The following is a 23,259-nucleotide window of genomic DNA, read 5'->3' as shown; positions in this document are numbered from 1 at the left end:
AAAAGGATGATGGACGGAGTGCTGAACAATGCAAACACTCACCCCCAGTCACAGATCTGGGTTTAATCCATTGTTCTTTTGCTCACCATGCCACCCCAGTTTGGACCCAGCCATATGCAAATCAGTGGGAACAATCCAGCCCAAATTAAACCCAGATCTGTGACAGGAAGTGAGTGTTTGAAACGTTTCACCACTCCAGCCATCATTTTATTTTGTTTTGTGATGTTGCTTTGTGCGCCCTAAGTGGAAGGGGTATGCCCAGACGTGGGCCCTTGCTCGCTGCACAACTGCATTCAAGCTAGCCTGGCTGATGAAGGGTGATACCCTGAAAGTGGTCCCAGGATGCTTGTTTCCGGTCCAGGGAGGACCTGGCCTAGCAGTTCGGGCTGGACTGTTCTCATGGGGGACAGGGTCAAGACTGATTTGCATATGGCTGGGTCTAAACTGGAGTGACGTGGCGAGCAAAATAACGATGGATTAAACCCAAATCTGTGACTGGGGGTGAGTGTTTAAAAAGTTTCAACCCTCCATCCATCATTTTATTTTGTTTTGTGATGTTGCATCTCTAGATTATTCCAGACTGTAAGTACATCTAAATGTTCACCCTGCATCAACTACATTGTGTATTCAAGATGTAAGCTGTGAGAATTAGGTTGAGCTGCTTATCTAAATACAGCTAAACAACATTTAATTTATCACTATTGTAATAAGCATCTCACAATGTAGTACTTTTTTTTAACTTATTTTTTTATAAGTATCAGCAGTGACTGAGCCTGCAGAAAAACAGCCATACTGTGGCTAAAATATATTTTATGATGGATACTTCTAATTGCAGATTCCTGACCTCCAGAATATCCCTAGATGCTAGACTGGCTTAAGAAGTTTTCACTGCAGTGCTCCTGCACAATGCTAGGTGGTCGCATGCCGCTCTACATTGGCTTTATTCCTCCCCAGAATTGTAGCCGTGTATAAGCCCCACCCCTGCGCGCTGGTGTCAGTTCCTATCTGTTTGTGCCTCTGAACATGTATCTGAAGGTTCTCATTTTCTATGGTTTTCAACACCTTTACAAAGTAACATCCAGCGGACAATGGAATGATGTCCTCACCTAAAACTAAAGGGTTCAAACAATGCTGTAACTGTAAGTAGCAGATGTTAGTCACTGATCTGCATGAAGAATGCCTTTAGTGTCTGAGCTTGAGGAACTATTCCTAGTCGCTTGAAGTGTGCCCTCATGCACCTGAAAGCAATCTTTGATCGTGAAGTGAAGCCGAACATTGAAAAGAATCACAGACCTCTCACAAGTTTTGCCACAAGTCAAGAGCCTGAACCTGATGCTGGTCTCGGGATGGTTCCAGAACCAATCCTCTTTGTGGTCGAAATCATCAGATAAGTCGAGGTTCAAATCAAATACGAAATACAAGAAGACAATGTGGGACTGGACTCCATCCTGCCATGTTCTATCAAGAGAGAAGTCACAAGGGCATCAAGGTACAATCAGTCTCACTACCGATCCTCTCTTGAGAAACTTGATTCCACAATTGATCCTGATGCTCCCCGAGATCCTGGATAATAAGCAACGATTTTATCAAGTCTAGGCTTTAAGGAGGCCATGCTACTTGAAGCCGAACATTGAAAAGAATCACAGACCTCTCAAGTTTTGCCACAAGTCAAGAGCCTGAACCTGATGCTGGTCTCGGGGATGGTTCCAGGACCAATCCTCTTTGTGGTCGAAATCATCAGATAAGTCGAGGTTCAAATCAAATACGAAATACAAGAAGACAATGTGGGACTGGACTCCATCCTGCCATGTTCTATCAAGAGAGAAGTCACAAGGGCATCAAGGTACAATCAGTCTCACTACCGATCCTCTCTTGAGAAACTTGATTCCACAATTGATCCTGATGCTCCCCGAGATCCTGGATAATAAGCAACGATTTTATCAAGTCTAGGCTTTAAGGAGGCCATGCTACTTGAAGCCGAACATTGAAAAGAATCACAGACCTCTCACAAGTTTTGCCACAAGTCAAGAGCCTGAACCTGATGCTGGTCTCGGGGATGGTTCCAGGACCAATCCTCTTTGTGGTCGAAATCATCAGATAAGTCGAGGTTTGGGCCACAAGAACCCCTAGGGGCCTTTTGGGCTATAGGCTACGGATCCATCCATGGCACTATCTGAGCTCCTTGAGCCTGCCTTTGGTTCCCCGCTGACTCAAGTGTGACTTCTGTTGTAGCACCAAAGACATGCGCGGGTCCCTCTTTCACTAACGACAGCAGAGCCATTGTCACTGGAGGGGGATCCAGTGTTAACTTTGATGTCCGCACCAGACTGAGGTTGTTCTCCAATTTCATTCCAGTACACCTGGCTCATGTACACTCTGGTTCAGACAACACACTGCTGCTTCTGTGAAACTGTTCTCAGAGGACCCATAGTCTTTTTGATTCAGACCAAGGTTTAACTCCCAGAGAGGACAGTGCTCATCATGGGCATGATTTGTCCTCGAATTATGATAGGTTTATAAATGGACCAAAGGGAGGCCATTGAATTTGATACTGCCACTGATTTACAGGGTTGTTTTCCCTTGTTGGGCCCCCAGCAGAAGAATGCTTCCTTTGCTGTGGTGATTTGATGAGCCGAGGACTTGTCCAGCAGCTGCCATTTGTTGAAGTTAAAACTAATGTCCTTATGGACATCTTGCAGTCTGGGCCTACTTCCTCTGAGCTCCTAATTCCATTTAACAAAGCTCCCAGTGACATTCTTGTGGGCACCTGTTCTAAATTTTACACTTGCCCACGAAAAAACAGGCAGTTGGCCAGATGCCACAGACTGATGCCAGGTGACCTTGATTTTCTGATGCAGCATCCTATTCTAGAGAGTCTGGTGGTCCAAGCTTTGACCAGCAAGGTGAACCCCAGTTCATTTCCTGTGATTTCCCAGATGGAGAATCAGAGAAGATTGAGGCCTTCAGGAAGCAATTTTCCTCATCAGCCAGCCTGGCCTGGAGTCCACTCAGTGCAGTTTGTCTTCTAGGAAACTATACACATGCCCTCTGGGACATAGCCAGTGAGATCTTTCTGTGGATTTGTAAGAATGTAGGGCCTCCCTGTCTCAAACCATTTAGTATGACCAGGATGTGGCCAAAAACATCTTTCACGCTGGCTTACGTACCACTGATTGCTTGGGGCTGGCTGTCAGAAACAGTTTGGTACTCCATCGCAATGCATTGATGCCTTCCTCAGATTTCATGAGATGTACAGTCATACTCTGTGGAAATGCCCATTGATTGATCTCACCTATTTGGAGAAAAAGCTGACTTTGCCATGAAATGTTTTAAAGAAAGTCAAGCTACAAATAGGCGTATGAACTTCTACAAGACAGTTTGCCTACCTCTTTCCACCTTTTTGAGGCTACTCAGGGCCGTTGGCATACAGGCAGTAGCAGGCCCCTCTGCCCCAGTAGCAGTCGCCCCAGTAATTTTGTATCTGAGGATGGGGATCAAGCCGACAACACGCAGGCCATAGGGGTAATCTTCTTCCATTCTTACCGCTCTGGTCGCAGCAGCCTCCAAGCCTCTTTACTTGTGCACTTATGCTGGACCCTACCTGGTGGAAGCTAGAATTCAACACTTTCTCCCAGGATGCAATCATTCAGATTTGACAAATGGGTCCCCCAGATAGTCCAACAGAACTCTATTCTTTTTATGTCCCACCACTCCCACCCACCGGGCTTCTTCCCATATCGGAGCAGCTCTCAGAGCAGCACCTTTTCATCTTGCTGCAATAAGTGGAAGCTCTACTTTTCAAAGGAGCCATCAATACTTTCCTTGCCTTGGAGATAGTAATGGGCTTGTTACTCCTGCTGTTCTCTCGTGCCAAAGAAAGATGGAGGCTGTTGACCTGTTTTGGACCTTTACCCTCTAAATGCCTTCCACAGAAGTACAGTCTCAAAATGCCCACTCTAGCCCAGGTCCTCTCTGCCCTGGAACCTTGTGACTAAATGCCATTGAGCCTCGCCACTCCGGTGTTCACTAAAGTGATATCGGTGGTCACCACCCATCCTCAGAGTTTGGGGTACTAGTTACCTCAATGCCTGGCTGCTGAAGGCTAGCTCACCAAAGTCATTCAGGGACAACCTTCAGACGACTGCAAACCTCTTGTTATCATTGGGGTTCTTGATTGATGTTATAAGGGTGTACTTGACTCCTTCACAGAGGCTTCCTTTTATATGAGATGTCTTGGATACAGTGCGGTTCAGGGCCTTTCTTCGGCACAAGTCCAGAATGGTCAGACTCTGATATCTCAGACTGGATGCTAGTGGGAGATGTTTGAAGGCTTCTGGGCCTTTTGGCCACCTCCATCCTGTGTGTATATATCGTTGTCTAGAGGTCAAAGGCTACAGTGATGCATAGAGTTCAGTTTTATCATTGGAAACATCAGCATCTCTAAGCCAGTCTTGTATGCTTGGTAGCGAGCCTTTAAAGTATGGAAATTCTTAAAAGCCGAGGAAAATCAGGAGGGGGTATGTTATGTCATCTAATGGAAGCTTTATACTAACCACCCTTTAGCAGTAAGAGTCTAAATTATTGTCCGTTAACCTGATCCATTAACAAAAGACAGGCTAGCCTACATTTCTCTGTGTACATCTAGCAGCTGCATATCTTTAAAACAGGCAATTACAGCCTGTCTAAAATTTGTTCTGAAGGGCTTTATGCAATAACATATAAGAGGAACTCTTCTCCCCTCCACCCCACTTCAAGAGCACCCCAGCTCTTTCTTGTGACCTGAATATAGTGCTCACTAAGTTAACTGTGGGCACATTTTTAACCACTTCACTCATGTCCTTACCGTGTTCTCTCTTGGTTCGGTGTATTAATAGTCCCTATCGCCTCCTTCCAAAGGGTCAATGAACTGCAATCCGACTCACTAGATGAGCAATTTATACAGGCACACCAGAACAGGGAAATGCACATATTAGCTTTTTACCCAAGCTTCTCTTCCTAGCAATCCATTTACTATTCTTTATCCAGAGGTTTAGTCCATCCCTTCAAAATGGCTTTGCGGACTTCATATGTTGGAAGAGTGATCAAAGAACTATTTGCCACTGCATGACTTCTCTCATGGAACCCAGTTTTGTGGTGGTGCCCAAGCCACCTCCCCTGATGCTTCCACTTCTTATCAGAGGCAGCAGCAACCCTCTGGGGATACTTGAGGGTGCTTACAGGAGCAACAACATCAAGGGCAGTGGGGCTGCTGCTAAAGGAGACGCTCCTGCTAAACAGAGACTCCTCAGACCAATGCGTCATTTCCGTTGTAGAGCAGGTGCACTGCCTGGAACTCATGGCTAAATCACCAAACATTTCCCCACGCAGAAACTCTTTCCCCAGAACACCTGCACCTCCTATAAGAGTGAGTAGAGGCACTTATACTCAAAGGGGCCATAGAGCCTCTGCCTCTACAACACCATGACAGAGGTGCACTCACACTACTTTCTGATTTCCAATAAAGAGGAGTCACTCAGGCCCATCCTTGCCCTCAGCCTCCTCAACAAGTACATCCTCTCTGAGCACTTCCACATGGTCATGGTCCAGTATGTCATTTGTCTGCTGCAACAATGCGACTTCATGACTGTGACCTGAAGGACACCTATTTCCACATCCTCATCTACCCTGCTCAGTACAGCTATATGAGGTTCACCAGTGCTTAATTTGTAAATAAAGAGGTGCCGGTGCTCAAAGCCCTTCTCTTAATCACGAGACTGCTTTAATTAAATCTGCCAGCACTCAATACTGAGGCAGCGTAATCCTGAAGCCATCTCGGGCCTCTTCAATGCATTTACGGCCACCCCTGCCCCTTCAGCTCATCCTGCAACTTTCTACTTTCTCCCTTTATGACGCTTTTTAGTTTTTCCTTCTTCTGTCTTTCTCATATGTGTCTTTTGCTCGCAGCAATTGCTTGAGGCTGAAGAATAAGCCCCGGCGCTCCAAAATAAGTGCCGGTGCTCAGCACCGGAACCAACAAGCACAAATTAAGCACTGAGGTTCACGGTAAGTAGAAAGCAGTTCCAGAGTAAGTATTTCTCTTCGGGGTCACTACGGCCTCCAGAGTCTTTACCAAATGCCTTTCTGTGGTAGCCGTTCATGTATGGAGGAGTGGCATCCACAGTTTCCCTTACTTCAATGACTGGTTGCTCAAGAGCATAATCACACAGCAGTGCTTGGCCCACACTCAGATCATCTTAGATCCTCCACAGTCTCTGCTTCACTATCAATGTGTACAATTCCCACCTTCACCCCCTTCACATTCAGCCCTTCTTGGGGCAGTTCTCAATTCTGTACCCACAAAAGTTTCTCCTGTCAACCACAGAGCCAAGCCTTTTAGCTTTTTTGTTGTTGCCTTTTTCAGCCAAATTGCCAGTTAAGTCTGAACAGTAATGCAACTTCTTGACATGATTTGTGCCCATTTTAAGTGCCTTGGAACAGAATGTCACAAGCGGAGGATCGCTGGGAAGATCTAGTGTTAATTTGGGCCAGTATTCATCTCTCCCTACAGTGATAGAAGAGCAGCAATCTGTTGTAGGGCAGGCCTTTCTAGACCCAGTCCCCCTAGTAATCATTACCACAGATGCCTCCCTTATGGGATACGGGGTGCATCTGCAGGACATCGCTGTTCAGAGCATGTGAATATCCCTCCAACAGGGCTTCCACATCAACTACCTCAGACTACTAGCAGTCCAATCAGCTCTCAAAACTTTAATTTGCCAGATACACCACAAGAGGGTCCTGATCAGAACAGTCAACATAAGTGTCGTGTATTACCTCCGTAAAGGAGGCATCCGCTCTCTCTAGTTACCTGCATTAGCACAGAGCACTTGTCGTTGGGCGATTCACAGGAGAGTAACTCTAGTGGCAGAGTACCTTCCAGGAGCAGACAGTGATTTTGCAGACCTCAGCAGGATGCAGCAGCAACTCCACGAGTGGGAGCTCCACCTACAGTAACTACTCCCATATTTCCAGTGTAGATCTGTTTGCAACTGCTGAAAATGCTCAAGCGTCGCCTACTCATTGCCACACCTACAGTCCATGAACAATGCACTATGGATGAATTGGTCAGGGATATGTTCCTATGCTTTTCCTCCTCTCCCACTACTTCCACATGAGGTTCGTAGGCTGCAGAAAACATCCCTCATCTTCATCCGTTTGGCACCCACATGGGCAATACTACCTTGGTTCACCACCCTCCTCTGGTTATCTGTAGTTCCTAAATGGTGGTTGCCCAACCGACCAGTCCTTCTCACTCCACACCAGGGCATAGTCAGACACCTCAACCCGAGGCAGCTCAACCTTGGAATTTGGCTCCTGACTTCCTAGAGTTTGGTTACCTCAGTTTACCTTTGTAATGTATGTTCATATTCAAAGAGGGTGGCCATCCCACTATACGTAACTGCTATGCAGCAAAATGGAACATATTTATCACTGCCTACCTGAACTTAATGATCCACTGTATCCAGTAGTACAAGAAATTGTTACCTGCTTCACTTACAACATGCAGGCCCTCGCTTATACTGCCATTTGTCTTCATTCAGCTGCCGTTGCAGCTTACTTTCAAAATAGGGAACACTCTTCACTATTATTCTATCCAGGGTACCCACAGCCCCCTTATGGAATCTCAGTATAGTCCCAACTGGACTCATGCTACCCTCCCACCCCCCCCTCCATTTTAGCCCCTTCACTCATGCCTTCTTCAATTTCTGTCCTGGAAAGTTGCTTTTCTAGTTGCAGTAATTTCCCTCTGTCGTGTAAGTGAGCATTAAGCCTCTACTCTAGAAGAACCTTTCTTTCAGGTTCACAGTGACATGGTACTCCTCAGAAGTAACCCAAAGTGATCTCTCCTTTCCACTTCAACCAGTCAGTTGAGGTCCCAGTGTTCTTACCGCTCCCAGTCTCAGTAGCAGAAAGGGCCCTACACACACTAGACGTTAAAAGGGGCCTTATGTACTACATTGATAGGACAATATCATTTTGCAAGATATTTTGCTTTTTTGTTGCATACGCTAAACCACACAAAGCTTAGGAGCACCCCATAATTTCCTGTGTTGGCTTAAACCAATTGCATACTTTTTACTGTGATCCCTATGAGGGGCAGAGGCACCACCAGTGGCTTAGGAGTGGTTTTGGGGGCCTAGCAGAAGTTCAGTAGCTTTCACAGGTGCCACCTGTTGGTAGTGACAAAGGTCATCACAAGTCTCAAGCTTTACTAAATTAGTGACCTCAGGAGACGTGTGATCAGGGGTTTAAATACTCCTGGAGCTTGGGCTTTTGTCCAAAGGTGATGGAGTGTAGAGACCCCCATTTGTGTGTCCTAATACTAAGATATAGCATGCTGTAAATAGAAGAAACTATCATGCACACTGATTATTGAAATTCTTTATTTCAAGTGACAAGGATAACATTGAATCATCACGAGTTAAGGAAGGTCTGGGAAATGCTTTATTGACAATCACAAAGTTAACTGTGAGTCGGTACATGCCCTAATGAATGTTATTGTAAAATGGCACCATATTTAATGATTTTAATGGTGATGCATTGGTTTTTGACATTTCTGCCTGTATTTTATGTGATGATACCCTGAAAAATCCTGCAGTCCGGTCTTTTGATAACTACATCCCTTTATATTGCACCTAGTGTATGGAGGGGGTATTGTGGTGATAGAGTTCTGGGCTCAGTAGGGGTGATAACTGTTGAGAGGGTGTTACCATAGGTATTTCCACCTGACATTGTGTATATATTTGTGAATTAATGTGTAGAAGTGAGTGTAATAAAGTGCTTTTTATCAGTAAAAGCACTGACTGGACAGTGATTTACTGGGTGTTTGTTGCATGCCTGCAGACTGCGATACTACAGCACACCACCTCCCATTGGTAGGTTTTGGAATTCTCTGTTTATCTACCATGAGAGAGTCCAGTGATATAATGAGGTACTTGGCTTACGGTAGACGGCAGGTTGCAGATATATTCGTTGAAGTCACCACATCCTTCCCAACAAATAGTCTACTTTGTTACACCCTGGTACATATGATATGTCCTAATCATCGCTTCACAGTTTAGCACTTAACATTAACTGCAGTGTTGAGGTTACTTTAGCTATTACACAGGCACGTTATTTTAGCTTAGGCCTGCAGCTTGTGTCCTTTCACTCTGAGGTAGGAATTGTTTATTATTCCATTATTTTAGCGAAAACCTTCTTTTAGTGGAGATGTTTTTATTATTTTATCAGTTTGTCTTTTTGCACAGAATGCTGTTCATTCTGTGCTTCATTCAAGGCTGAACAGAAGTTGTTATTGCTGGTACAAAGCGTTCATCATGTCCCCAACTCTTACACAGAAATATATCTGTGGTCATGTCAGGGCAGTTTTCGCAGAACACCAGATGTTTTATTATAAAACGCCTCACTGCCCCTTGCACGATAGAGGGGAATTCCACCCAGTTGCTATCGTACGCTGTATGACACTTTCGCAAGTTTTTGCTGAGTCCTGACAGTCTCTACCTCCATGTGGGAGGATTCGCAGTAGACCAACAGACCACTGCTTTACCTTCAATTACAGGTATGGCAGATAAGGTTCTCGTGGGGGGACCTGATGGGCAGGTTAGAGCTTACACTGCTGTGCTCTTGTGTGGAATATTAGTGCAGGTAAGTATTCTAGAACCATTATTGTGTCTATGGTGGGACTTTTCATATTTTTCACTTTTCTTGTCACTACTTTGCTTTTATTATGTTTCATCATCCTCATAATCACAATACATGCCTTTTTACATAGAATGCTGTTGATTCATTAAAACTTACTGAACCCAGTATGCTTCTATTTGTCTTTGTATGTGTGAGACACATGTGACAGAGAGAAAGGAGTAAGATCTGCTCCACCACGATTTCCCTGAGAAATCTAAATGTCAAGCAAACGGCTGCCAAAAATCACCTTTACTCTTGGGTGCTGGTGAGGTGCTGCTAGTCCCCGGAAGGGGTAGGCCGGCAACTGTCACACGGCCCAGGATCAAACTCAGTCCACCGTGCCTGGTGGTGCTGCCGTCCAAATCCAGCACTCTTGTTACTATTGCGAGAGTCTTTGCAACAGTAGCCTTTATATTTATACATGATTCAGTCAAAATAAAATAACACTTAGTACAGTTTAAGTGTGGTGACATAAATATGGCTGCAACAGCCAGCTTCACCTGCTGCTACATTGAAGTAGGCTCTCTAGGATGGTCTGGCACCCGGGGGACACAAATGTGCACCCAGTTCTCTCCAGTCATTCACATCCACCCTCAAGAAAATGTATTCTTTAGCTACCAAACCTTGCTCAGCCCTCTTCAGTCTTCCAAAAGGGATGCAGTTGCCTGAAGCTAGTGCATGCCTAGCTTTCAGCCTGCCAGGAACAAACAGCAAGCACTAAATTGATCTCATTTTCCCTAGAGTATTTTTATGTAAACCCACAAACACTGGTCTTCAACTACGTGCCCACCACACAGCATATAAAACACCACTTTCCAATATTCCTTAACTGCCAGCCACTCCCAAAATAGCTACATAAAGTTAGCTGTAGCTTCAGCTTTTCCCTTAGGCAAGCATGGGGTGAAGACTAGAGACTATATAGAATATCATTAGAGCCATATTGGATGCTATGCATGAATTTGAATTGAGCAAGTTTAAATCTAGCATTTCCATAGATTTTCTTCATCCCAAGGCAGGTGTTCTGCCACTATCTGTCAGACATGGGCAGTATATATTCATCCCATTTACAGAGTGTACTATGCAGTCTCCACATACTGCCCCTTTCAGTATTGCAATAGCATGTGTATGCAGTGCTCTGTCCACCAGCATATTCATCACCTTCCACAGAGGTGGTTGCACTGGAAAGTCTTATGTTGCTATGGCCGCCTATACCAATCTTGAATAAACCAGAAAGTGATCGCTCTGCACACAAGTAGTATTCTCCTCAGATTCAAAAAAGGGTTCATTCTCAAAAGTGTCCCATTTATGTGCAACCACTCTGTATTCAGTGAGTCACCACTACATCATGCAGCAGACTGTTGAAGTGTGGCAGTTCACATAAGGGCTCACCTGGGCTATATGGGATACGTTCACCCATTCTGCACCTACATCTGTGCCATACTAGCAACATAAGCATTATTGGGTAAGTGTTGGTAGAGTGAGGCCTCCTCCTGATCTATTTTAAATCATTGCCGTCTATCATGACTCCATGAGCAGCGTATCCTCATGTTTCTCACTGTCCCACCCTTCAGGACTAGTAAGGCCATCTTCCAACATTCTATAACTGGGAGAGTTAATCTGTCATCCTTCTTATGGGGAGACTTCACTGTCACACAAGTGTGGACTTGAGTGATTAAGCTATTTCCTTGAAAATTAGATGGAGTAGTACCATCATCCCTTCTTATACATAGTTACTTCTGGGAGCATGATCATTTTCTCTACCCATTAGTCAGAGTGGTAGTTTCAGCCAGAACAGTACAGATACCCGAAGTCCATCCATCACTCTACTATTTGAAAGATTGTAGCTTTCCATAAGCTACTGGGTATGAGAGATTTCACTGTCTGTGACTGATGGGTCAAGGCCAAGTCTGTGAAGCCTAGAGAGTGCGTATTTGCCTATTGGGAAAAGTGTTGATTTCTACATGTTTGTAACAAGACTAGAAAGTTCTGTGAAACCCCTTTAGTTGTTACCACAACCTAGGAGTCGCTTGATGCAGGTAGCTTGGCGAAATTAACACAGCCCTGTTAGCGCGTCAATCCTTAATAAGTAAACTTACAAGGGGACGCGTATAGGTCAATGAACCTTTTGATTCGTTTAATGTGTTCTTACCATAGCTCCAGTACAGAGACAATAATTAACACACAATAATCAATCAATCAATTAGTCAAATCAATAACCAATGGAGTCAGTCAAATTCACACACCATGACTTTTCAGCCATGAATGACCACACCATTGACTATATGTTTAGTAAGTTTTATTTCCCTTATATTATACTAAGTCATGAATCTTAATCATCAACTTAAATCAAACAAATTTTATAATGTTTGTTAATCAACAACTCGCAAGAAACGTGATCTAATCAAAGCTTAAATCAAGACATTCCAATGCATCAACACAAAGCATTAGTAAAACCCATTTCAGCAAAGCTATGATGTCCATAAAGTCCAGCAAAATAGTCCGTCAACAATTTGTCTCTTCAATTCGTCAGTCGTCATGTGAATAACCTCAACTAACACAGATTAGCATCAGCATGTGGGGCATCATGCAAAACAATTTCCAAATTTGGAAAACATCTACCTAAAGAAAGTATTAAGACAGCGCAGTTGGTACCTAGAAAGAAAAGGCATAAAAATGCAACTCAGTCATATTATCATATCTTCCTATCCACAGTATGGGTCAGCAAGCAGAATCAGCCTTCGTCCTCAGGTCATCAGTCGATCAGCAAAACATCAAGCTCTCAGTCAGAGAGTATGAGCCCAATGACAGAACCTTGAATCTCTTCTGAATCTCTTCTCCCACAGTCACTCTAGATCTCTAGTCTCGCAATCTGCAATCTGTCTAAGTTCCCTCTGTCACTATGTTATATCAAAGTCACCCATACTATCCCCTAATTCCCAATTGGTCAGTTAATCGTACATTATTAGTCTGTCCAATAGTGTCCACATACCAAATCTGTAAATTCTCATATTTCACAGTTCACATGTTGTTGATTGGTCTGCTTTACGATGTTCTCATCATCCGGCTCGTCCGGTATCAGTTTTGTTGCATCTTCGTCCCCAGTCAGTGTCATCATTCTTTGCTTCCTGGGAAAGGACATCTCATGCGCATTACACACATTTGGATACATTACTAGAGACCTCATCTCCTGTCAGTTGGTTGCCATAGAAAGCTTCTGCTAAGCATTTTGTTAAAACAATGAGCATTTTATATTAAATGCTAAGAAATACAGCTTCTGCATGAGGCCTGGCAAACTAGGCCAAGACACTCGCTTAAGTTAAGCCCTACAATTAATAAGCAAGAACATAATTCATAACCCTTAATATGACATAGTGTTACATTAATCTAATACAGTTTCAATATTTTGTACTTATTAATCATAATTTAGTACACTTTGTGAACACTGGTGGCCATTCTTCGTGACATTTTGAAACGTGCACATTAATTTTCTAAGTTATTTTTCTATATAAGTAATTATTCAAAATACGTGAACAATCTTTCATAATTTGTAATTAAGACATCTGCTTCAGCAATCCCTCCTCTGATGACTAAATGTAATCCCACCAAATTTACCACCCACAATTTTACAATTCAACTTCTTCAACATTTTGTCTTCTCCTTCAATTTTCCCTATAAATTCTTTCCCTTTTCTTTTCTTCCCTCCTCTGATTGTTTTTAGTCCTTTTCAATTTAATTCTTTTACATAATTTACATAATCCCCATATTCCTAATAGGCAATTTATAACAATTAATATTCTCTGTATAATTTTCAATAATACTCCAATCCAAATACTACTAAGCCAGTTTCCCACTGAAGCAAACCCCTTACCAACCTTTTCCCAAACACCTGTTTTTTTCAGCTCCTTCAAATCACTACTTGCGTTAGTCAGGTTAGTAAGTAAGTCTCTTATCTCTTTACTATTATGAATGTAAGAACAGCAATGCCTAGAGTTAATCATTTTACAGACTCCTCCATTTTTCGCTAAAAGAATGTCTAAAGCAAAACGATTTTGAAGAGTCATAGCTCTATCCGCAGTCAATTCAGTATCTATCAGGCATATAGCCCCTGAAAAGTTGTCAGCATTTTATCCACAATAGTAGACAACTTTCGAATCTTAATCGAATTTAGGATGACTCCCACTGAAGGAATCACCGCACCAAATATATCTCCCACTATCACAGAAGAGGTCTCCCTCCTCTTGTCTCTTACGATGTAATTCTGACATTTTTGGAAACTTTTTCAAATCCTCCATCTGGTAAATCTTTGGGAATACTATCCCTAAATAACATGTCATATACCATCCTCTTGGAAGACAGTAATAAGCATCAGGTCCACAGATATAATCTATCCCCAGAATCGCAGGGTCCTGCCCATTCAACATAAATGTCCATGTGCTCTGAAACAAAAACACATGCCTACATTCACTCGTACCCACAAATAAAGTGTCAGTGTGCAACTTAGGCCTATATATACAAAGCTTCCCCATATGTAATGCATCTGAAGCTAATTTCCCTTGCGTCCTAATTGCAGTGTAAGCATAATCATTGTTGTAAGTCCTTTTCTCTAAACCTTTTTCTAATTTCTCCTTCAGCACCTTTCTCCTGTCATCCGTATGATCTAAGAAGCTTTTCTCTAACGGTGTAAGCAAGCAAGTAAGATTATTCTTGTGAGTGTAAGCTGTCCCAAACATTAGTTTAGGTTCAAAGAATCCTCTAACTAATTCTATATCATTATCCTTAGCTACTCTACTTAAGTATCTAATAATTGGAACAAATGGAAATGCAAGGTCATGATTAGAGTAGAAATACTGAATGTACTCCTAGTTATAGAATCTTGTTAGTAATAGACTACAACTTATCCCGTATGTTAGTGGAAGACTGATAGGTGACTCCTTCCTCCACTGATGAAGGAATCCCCATACACACAAAACAATCCTTTGCATTCATCGTCTCAACATACTCACTCAATAAGCAATAGAAAATGTTAGAAGAGAGTTCTCTTTGAACATTAGTAAAGTTATGCAAATACTTCTCATCTAATTTGAATCTCTCTAAGGACGTTAATGTAGTAGTCTCAAAAGCAGAAGTATGGTTGGCTTCTTGCGCATCAAGAACAGACATACCCACAATCAACACTATAAACAAAATTCCACACATAATTTTCAAACCTGTGCTCATATATTTACAGCGCCTAACATCCCCAATTTTCTTATCTATATCAGCCATGATCTGTAAAGAATCAGAAAACAGAAGTAACTTAGCAAACTTGCAGCAAAAATAAAAAAAAATAGACCGTTCTTTCAGCAGATCAGTTTCACTTCCAGGAACCCTTCTCCTTCTCAAAATCGGTTAGCAGCTTTGTCAAAATCAGGTTTCAGAAGTCAAATCAGGTTATCAATATCTTTTCCGGTTATTTGCATCAATCTTTCTCAAAAATATTTCTTAGATTGTATCAACAGTTCAGTTCATCAGTCTTCTTTAGGTTATCTCAAAATTCTGACTTGGAACTTCCCTATCAAAGCAAAAAGACATAGGCCTTCATTATAAGATTGGCGGCAAATGCCCCTAATAGCCACGGCGACAGCTGACAACATGCCACGGCTACTGACCGTCCATAGAATTATGACCATTGCCGGAATTCCGGCAGAATTCCGGCTACGGTCCTGGCGGCAGACGGCGGTAAGGTGGCGCTGCTGCTAGCAGCAGCGCCATGCCAGCAAAACACCGCCTACTGTATCATGCTCCATGATACGGCCTGGCGGTGTTCTGCTGGCAGACGCTGCTGCTAGCAGCAGCGCTGCGTCCCGTCTCCTGCCAGAAGACCCCTTGCAAGCAGGTAAGTCTGGTTCTCCGCCAGGAGAAGGGGGTGGGGGATGTTGTGTGCATGTGTGGGGCTGTGTGTGACTGTGTTTGAATGCGTGCATGAGTGGGTGTGTGTGTACATGCATGTTGTTGTGGGATTGCGTGTGTGCCTGGATGTATGTTCATGAGTGTTGTTGTGGGTGTGTATGAATAAATGGATGCGTGGGTGAATGTGTGTGTATGGGTGTGTATGTATGTGCGTGTATATGTGGGGGGTGGGAGGGTAAGGGTCGGGGAGGACTCTAGGGAGGGGGCGGGGGAGACCCCTATCAGTACCAGGGAAGGAATTCCCTGGCACTGACAGTGCCTACCGCCATGGTTTCCGTGGCGGTACAGAAACTACGGTAACCATGGTGGTGGGCATGGTCAAAATTCCATGGGTGGCCTAGTGACGGCGCCGGGCTGGAGAAAATAGTAATTACCGCAGTGACGGGGGGGGGTGTTAACTTGGAGGTTTGGCTTTGGCCAAACCGCCAATGTCATAATAGTGGAGGCATGTACCGCCAGCCTGTTGGCGGTAATACCTCCACTATTACACCAACCGCCGGGGTCATAATTACCCCCATAAATTCTTTGCCATTTGTTTGTAGTTGCATATGCCCATTCAGGACCTGCATATCTTCGTCTTGCTATTCTTTCTTTTTAACTTTCGATCACCATTTAACTCTCCGCTTAATTCTTCCTTTCTCGTAGTATCTACTTCTTCCTCTATTGTTGGTTCAACTATCACCTCTTTCATTTTCTCCACTTGTGAATTCCGTCACTTATCTCCTTTTCGTGTACCTTCTGTTAATATTCTCTTCAGGATTGAACTTGAATACTTTTCTTTCTCTGTGGTGTTTTCTCTTGACGGTCTTGCAACAGGTTCAGGAGGAGTCAGATCACTTTGACTTTGATCCAACTCAACTCCTTCCCCTTCTTGGTCTGGCACTTGCTCTGTTTGTCTCGCGGAATCGTCTACTTCTGGTAGAGCTTCCTCAGTACTAGGCTGTCCTGCTGGTTCAGTTGTGATAGGTTCCTCAGCACCCTCCTGGAGATCTTCACCTTCGTCTCTCACATGAGTCCAGGTTCAGCTTCAGTTCTTCCTTGCTCCTTTTCTTGTTCTGGTGCTGTTATTTGTCTCACAGTTGTTGGTACTCTCAACAACGCTTCTTCATGATCCAGTGGACATGCCACTTTCTTTGTGTGACTCGCGTGAATCCAATTCTGGATCCCAGCACACTTCACAGCAGTCAGTCGTTAAAATCACTTGATATGGTCCCTTCCAACGAGGCTCCAAACACGTCTTGCGCACATGTTTTCGGACAACAAGTCAGTCACCAGCTCTCAGGTTGTGCCCTGAATCATGGATCGGTGGCAGTGTGGTTGCCCCCAACTGCTGAGAGAAAGAGCAAACTACATCAGCCAGACCTTTGCAGTAATCCAACACTATATAAGTGCATTTGCTGTAACTGCTGGCAACCTCATTGCTCTGCCCATGAGAATCTGATGGGGCGATAATCCTGTCTTCCTGTTAGGTATGTTTCTCAGTGACGTCAACACCAAAGGCAATGCACCAGGCCAATTCATATTCGTATCTGCACACACCTTTGCAATTCTTGACTTCAAGGTACCATTCATCTGTCCTGATGCTTCAGGGTGGTAACTACAATGCAACTTCTGCTCGATGTTTAATGCTGCATACAATAGCTTAATTACCCCGTTATTGAAGTGCGTTCCCCTATCTGATTCTAAAGAGATCGGAAATCCGAAACAGGGTATCAGTTCCCTAAGCAACAATTTTGCTACAGTGAGACTCTCATTTCTCTGTGTAGAGTACGCTTCAATCCAATGACTAAAGATGCACAGAATCAACAACACATATCTCAACCCTCCACAAGCAGGCATCTCAATGAAATCCAATTGCATTCTGCTGAATGGACTTCCTGCTCTTTTAATGTGGCTCAAACAACCCCTGTCCTTTTCCCTGCATTTAATTGCTGACAAACGACACATCGATGGAAGACTGCTTCAGCTGCTTGTCTACACTTGGGGTTAAACCAACCAATTTTGAACAAACGTACCAGGGCATCCCTCCCAATGTGTGCCGGACCATGATAGTACCACGCCATCTGAGACAACAGGCTATTTGGCAAAACCATCTGACCCTCCTCAGATACCCACAAATCATCTTGCCTTTGAACACATTTAATTTTGCTCCATGACCTTTTCTCTTCCTTGTCGACATTATTCTGCAATGTTTTTAACTCTTCGAAAGTATCAACTACTTTTAATGCAAAACTTGTACATGTTGCGTCCTCTTCAGGTAACAATTCCCACTTGTCTTTGAACGATATACAGTTCAGTGCGCAAAACCTTGCGACTTGATCCACAAATCCATTTCCCAGTGACACTTAATCCTGTGACTTTAGATGTGCACTGCATTTCACCACAGCAGTTTCTTCAGGGAGTTGAATTGCATATAACAACTCCTTTATTCTCTCACCATTTCTCACTGGTGATCCAGTAGAGGCCAGAAAATCTCTCTGGTGATAAGCTCATGCTATGCCATCTGATGGTTTGTGTCTCACACCAGAAGGGTCTAATCAAATATACAGCGCAATCCTTCATTATTTTCTGCAGATTTTCCATAGTGGATATTTTCCAGTATAATATATATTATTTATTGTTTATTAAAAACACAGAAGGCACAATGTAATCATAGCCTATCAACCGAGATGAAGTGTTACTTACATTGACATGAATTCTATATTCATTACAGCATTACTGTAAATGTATAATAACCATCAAGTGAATTTACATATTTACGCTAATTTGATGTAATTATCAAGACCAGAACAAAGCAAACGCTTGCTAACAGCAGCATGAACAACATCGATCATCACTGTGAGCTCTTAAAAAGCTTGGAAAAGGTATATATATTTTTTAAAGCGAAAATTAGATGAGTGCTTTGTGCATACATTAGGAAACTTAAAATAAATTGAAACTGAGTTTTCAGTGTATTTTCCTGTACTCATAACATTTATTTTCATGTTTGTTACAGTAAAAGGAGGAGAGCCAGAATACTTGGAGCAGCCATCACGAATTGATCTTTCGAATGATTTGAAAGAGTCAACAGTAAGGGCCATCACTAAAGCAGCTACTGAAAATGAGGATCGAAATCCAGAACTTATGTTACAGATGGTTAGCACTATGTTTCTTTTTCTTCATTTGATGTCTGCGGTACTATGACGTTTTGCTTTTTGGTATGGTTTTCTTAGTAGGAGCAATAATGTCTGGAGTACTGTTCAATAGGCAAGGTAAGCCTGTGCCTGTCAAGACACCCCGTTTTTAAATGTGACCTCTGCAGTGAGTCTGCTTTGTTCAAATTGTTTCCTCTCTAAGATTTCAGTTGTCTATTTAGGGCCTTTGCTACTAACTGTACTGATGTGCTTAAAAGAATGAGTTTTCAAGATGTTTGACATTTTAATTCAGTTTTACTTGTAGCCCTCAAACTACAGGACACGTCCATCGAGCAAGCTGTGATAGGTAGTGATTACTTTGATAGATAGTTAAGCTACACATTATCATTTTTAATATTGAGAAAATGTACAAAAGATTATTTGGTGTTGTGGTATTTCAGGTAACTTGATGCTATCTGTAATGGGATGAATTTGTAGTTTCCAGCTCCTCAATATACCAGCTCCTGCACATTGGAGAAGTAGAAAAAGGTCAGTCAACTAGTGAGCATACATAGTGATCACTGCAAAATGATATGCCTCTAGGTTTTCTTTATTTTGGACAGCTGACAAGCGTTATTTGTTGCTGCAGTAATCTTTGGCATTTGATTCTGAAACATTTTGCCAAGAAGGACACCTGAACACTCTTGCCAAATAGTATGCTTTCAGACCTGTCAGAATGAGGAGGGCTCTAATGACTGAAGCTTTGCGAGAAGAAGTTTTTATATTTTTTCCAACAACCTTGAGTCTGAATCCAGGTAATAACATTGTTAGGAAGTATTGGCATATTATTTTGAAAGAGATTGATGGCTCATTAGCCTTCAGGCTCAGGCTTCTGTGATATCCACCCACGACCTGGATTTTGCGACATACGCATTAATGAATGGAACAGGGAAATAGCAGTCTTCAAGTTCTTCATATGGTTAGATGCAAGCTGGCTTAGTGTTTTATACAGTTGTAATGCATTTTTTTAAAATACTGTCAATTAAATTGCATGAGACCCATTGAGCTATCAGCATGCAATATATTTGGTGTCCATGACATCTTGTTTCAACTTGGACTCCAGAGAAACCGCATCTGAGAAGTCCTTCAGTATGTTCTCACTGAACAATAAGATTGTGAGTCAGTGTCCGGCTTCAAAATGGACATGGATAAGTCTTGAGCACGTAAGATCTTCAGTCTGCCAGAGAATGTGCAAGTTGTGACTGAGCTCTAGAACTATACATGGGTGAGGCATAAAATTAATACCAGCATTCCTAACCGAATTGCCAGTGACATTGTATTAGCACAACACACATGAACGTCTAAAGCAGCTATTTTGAGATTTAGATAAACAAGAATCAGTATGAAAATTGAACTGCTGGCCATTGGACTTCCCACAATAAGGTGAGAGCAAAGGGGTCTACACCTGAAATCATGATCAAACTTATTTTTAAACTACTAGACCCAAAGAGGGCACTGTCTCAGTTGTACCATATATTACCTCCACCAATGGCAAAAGTAAAATGGGCGTTATATGGTCATCAATCTGCATCCTCAACCATTATCACAGTTAATAAAAAAAAAAAGCTTTCAAGGTCCTGGATAGGTGGTGTCTTAACTAAATCAAAATGCTGTGTATGTCTTTGACCTCCTTTTCCCCTTCCTTGAAACTAAATTGTCTATGCATGTCCTCCAGGGCTAATCTACTGTGGGGGATTCAAAGGTGGGTGGAGTTCTTAATGATTTTATGAAACAGAAGTGTTTCCTAAATATCTGGAATTCAGTTTAGGATGAATGACCAAGGGCGAGAATTTTGAATGAGCATACGTCTAGAAGTTCAAGTTTGCAACAAATGATTTTCTTTCATCTTTACAAAATCTCTCTACAAACATTCTGACGGGTTTTCCTTTCCTAAAGGCAGCCTCAATGACCTCCCACTTATTGCCAGAGTGTTGTAGATAAATTGGCCCAGTGCTTCATTAGGGCTTTACGTACTTATTGACGTTTTTCTAGGTAGATGTTCATGCAAGGATACCTTTTTTTCGGGGCTCATGAATGTCCTCAAATATGCTGTGATATGCTAACCTACCAGCTCCTGTACTTTTTATAAGAGCTCTAAACAAATGGTGAGGAATACAGAAGTTACAACAGCGAGTAATTTGGACTGCTCAGACTGTATGAATGTTCTTCTTCTGACTTTTGTTCCACTGCTTTTAATCTCATTGATGGCCTTCTAAACCAGTTAGTTGCAAAGAGAAGCAGAGTAGATAAAATCATTGACACTTTTGATCTAATCAATGTTGCATTTTGAATTACAACTGTGTATTCCTATTTAGTGCTAATTGCTATCCAACAATATTCTAATTTCTACATTAATGCAGTTATAAAAGGATCATTGCCATATTATCACCAGTATAGACAAGTGGAAAGTAATTGGCACTGCTTTCATGGTGAGGCCAAAGTTGGACCACCTTCTAACTGCAGATTACTCACTTTAGGAATATTCCAAATTCCATACTGAACGAAGATAAAAACATCATTGCTGTCCCATGCCGGTAGTTGGTGCCTTGTGGCACCATGTTGACTTCAGACTGCCTCAGAAATTATGATTGAGCCACATGCAAGCTCTACCATTGCACATCGACAGCTGTTTATTTATCTTTGCCCTTTTGTATGCAGATCCAGAATTTGGTCCTACCTTTTCGTAGTCAGTTGGAAAGTTTTTTTTCCTCTAAGTTCTTCTTTATTCCAGTGTGCAAGCGAACTATGTCTCTACCTAATACTTTAGGGTTTAAACCTTCTAGGGACTCGCAAACAATGTCTGTAAGAACCTCCCATGAAAAATGCTTTTGGTGTTTAGTTTTGGGGCATGACTTGAAGGTCTGCTAGAAATATGCCCTTATGAGTCCCAAGGGGATCGGGGAACGTGAAGCAAAGCTATACACAGCCGAACACCTAATGTAGTCCCGCTTGAAGCAAAAGATGCTGACCTTTTCCCGATATTGGGGCTGTTCCTGCGACAGGATCTTATCATGATCCAAGTCTTGCACTACATCAAAGTGAAAGCACAAGGGGGCCAAGTGGGATTCATCCCAGTTCTGCCACTCTCAGCCAGAGAAGTTGTGAGAATGGCACAATGCCACTAGGTCTCACTCCCTGTCCCCAGCTGAGAAACCTATTAGGCAAGTGATGCAAATGCACCCTGGGTTTCTGGGGCCATCAGTGACTATAAATGATTGAGTCCTTTAAAGAGGTCATGTTGCTCTTTGACACACGTTTCTCCCTCTAGCGTGCCTTTAGGCCTCAAGGATTCACACAGCCTTCCAGTCAGGTTTCTACTGCGGTGTCCACCCTCTGTGCCTGCTAAACCCATCTCATGTTCTGTTCTGACATCGGAGCAAACTTCCTGTCTAACACCAAAATCCACTTTGTTCCCTTAAAGTTGATGCCAGCCATGTCCCAATAGTTCTGCCTCACTCTACCCACGTTCGTTCTCAGCACCAACTGAAGTCACTTCCTGAATTTGTACCAGTGCACCCAGACCCAGTTCAGTTCAACTTAGACAGAACCATGTCTTCACCTCGGAGCTGCACCCCAGTGCTGCAACAACTTTCGGTTCTAACTCTGATAAGAGTCAACAAGCTTCCAGAGATGACAGTGGAGATCATAGGGATTTATTCACCCCCATACTATCATATGATCATAAGACATACAGCGGAGGTATTATATTTACAGCTGCCATCTTTGGATGTCAAAAACAATGTGCCAATAGAAGTTTTGCCACCAGGGCAGCCGTTCTCTGAGCCATTACTGCCATTTCATGAAGACCTCACTGACACCTTAATTGCCACCTGGTCTAAGTTAAGGTTTTCCCTACCATTGAACAAGCAGGAAGCCGGGCGCCACAGCCAGTCAGATGATTTCGACCTTTTCAGGCAACAACTTGTGCCAGAGGTTTCAGAGCCGCCAGCTAGGTGAACCCCAATTCTTTCCCAATACCCAATCCACACCCTCGCAAACAAAAAAAAAAAGACTGCTTCCTTTTTAGGCACAGAAGACAGTGATTCATACTGTAATCACATTAAGTATAGATTACACTAATATCTTGAACCTGGGTTTACCTGATTATCTTCTCGAGAGACTGCAGGTTGTTCAGAATGTGGCAGCTAGATCACTCTTGAAAGTTCCTAGGTGCACATCAATCTGTTCTCACCTGAAGAAGCTCCATTGATTACCTGTTAAGGAGAGGATCCAGTTCAAAGCATTAGCTCAGTCTCATAGAGCTTTCTATGGCACAGGTCCTCACCATCTGTCAATGAGGCTAAAGCACTATCAGCAACTAGATCGCTCCGCTTGTCAGATGGTAAAGCGGTTCCAAGTAGCAAATGAAAAAATTGGGGAGAGGGATCATTCCTTTATCTTGCGGTTGCAGCTTGGA

The 23,259-nt window shown here is 42.9% G+C and overlaps 1 protein-coding gene across 5 annotated transcripts in view; it reads left to right on the top strand.

Annotated features, from left to right (window-relative positions):
- Positions 1-23,259, top strand: part of USP25 (ubiquitin specific peptidase 25) — a 465,144-nt gene that overhangs the window by 255,948 nt on the left and 185,937 nt on the right. For all 5 annotated transcript variants that reach the window (XM_069204108.1, XM_069204107.1, XM_069204111.1 and 2 more), the window contains one exon: positions 18,665-18,804. In XM_069204108.1, the coding sequence (XP_069060209.1) occupies positions 18,665-18,804 (140 nt within the window). The remainder of the gene's footprint in view (positions 1-18,664; positions 18,805-23,259) is intronic.

Source organism: Pleurodeles waltl, chromosome 8 (assembly GCF_031143425.1).
Source record: "Pleurodeles waltl isolate 20211129_DDA chromosome 8, aPleWal1.hap1.20221129, whole genome shotgun sequence".
NCBI classification, from domain to species: Eukaryota; Metazoa; Chordata; class Amphibia; order Caudata; family Salamandridae; genus Pleurodeles; species Pleurodeles waltl.
This window is presented reverse-complemented; position numbering and strand designations above follow the sequence as displayed.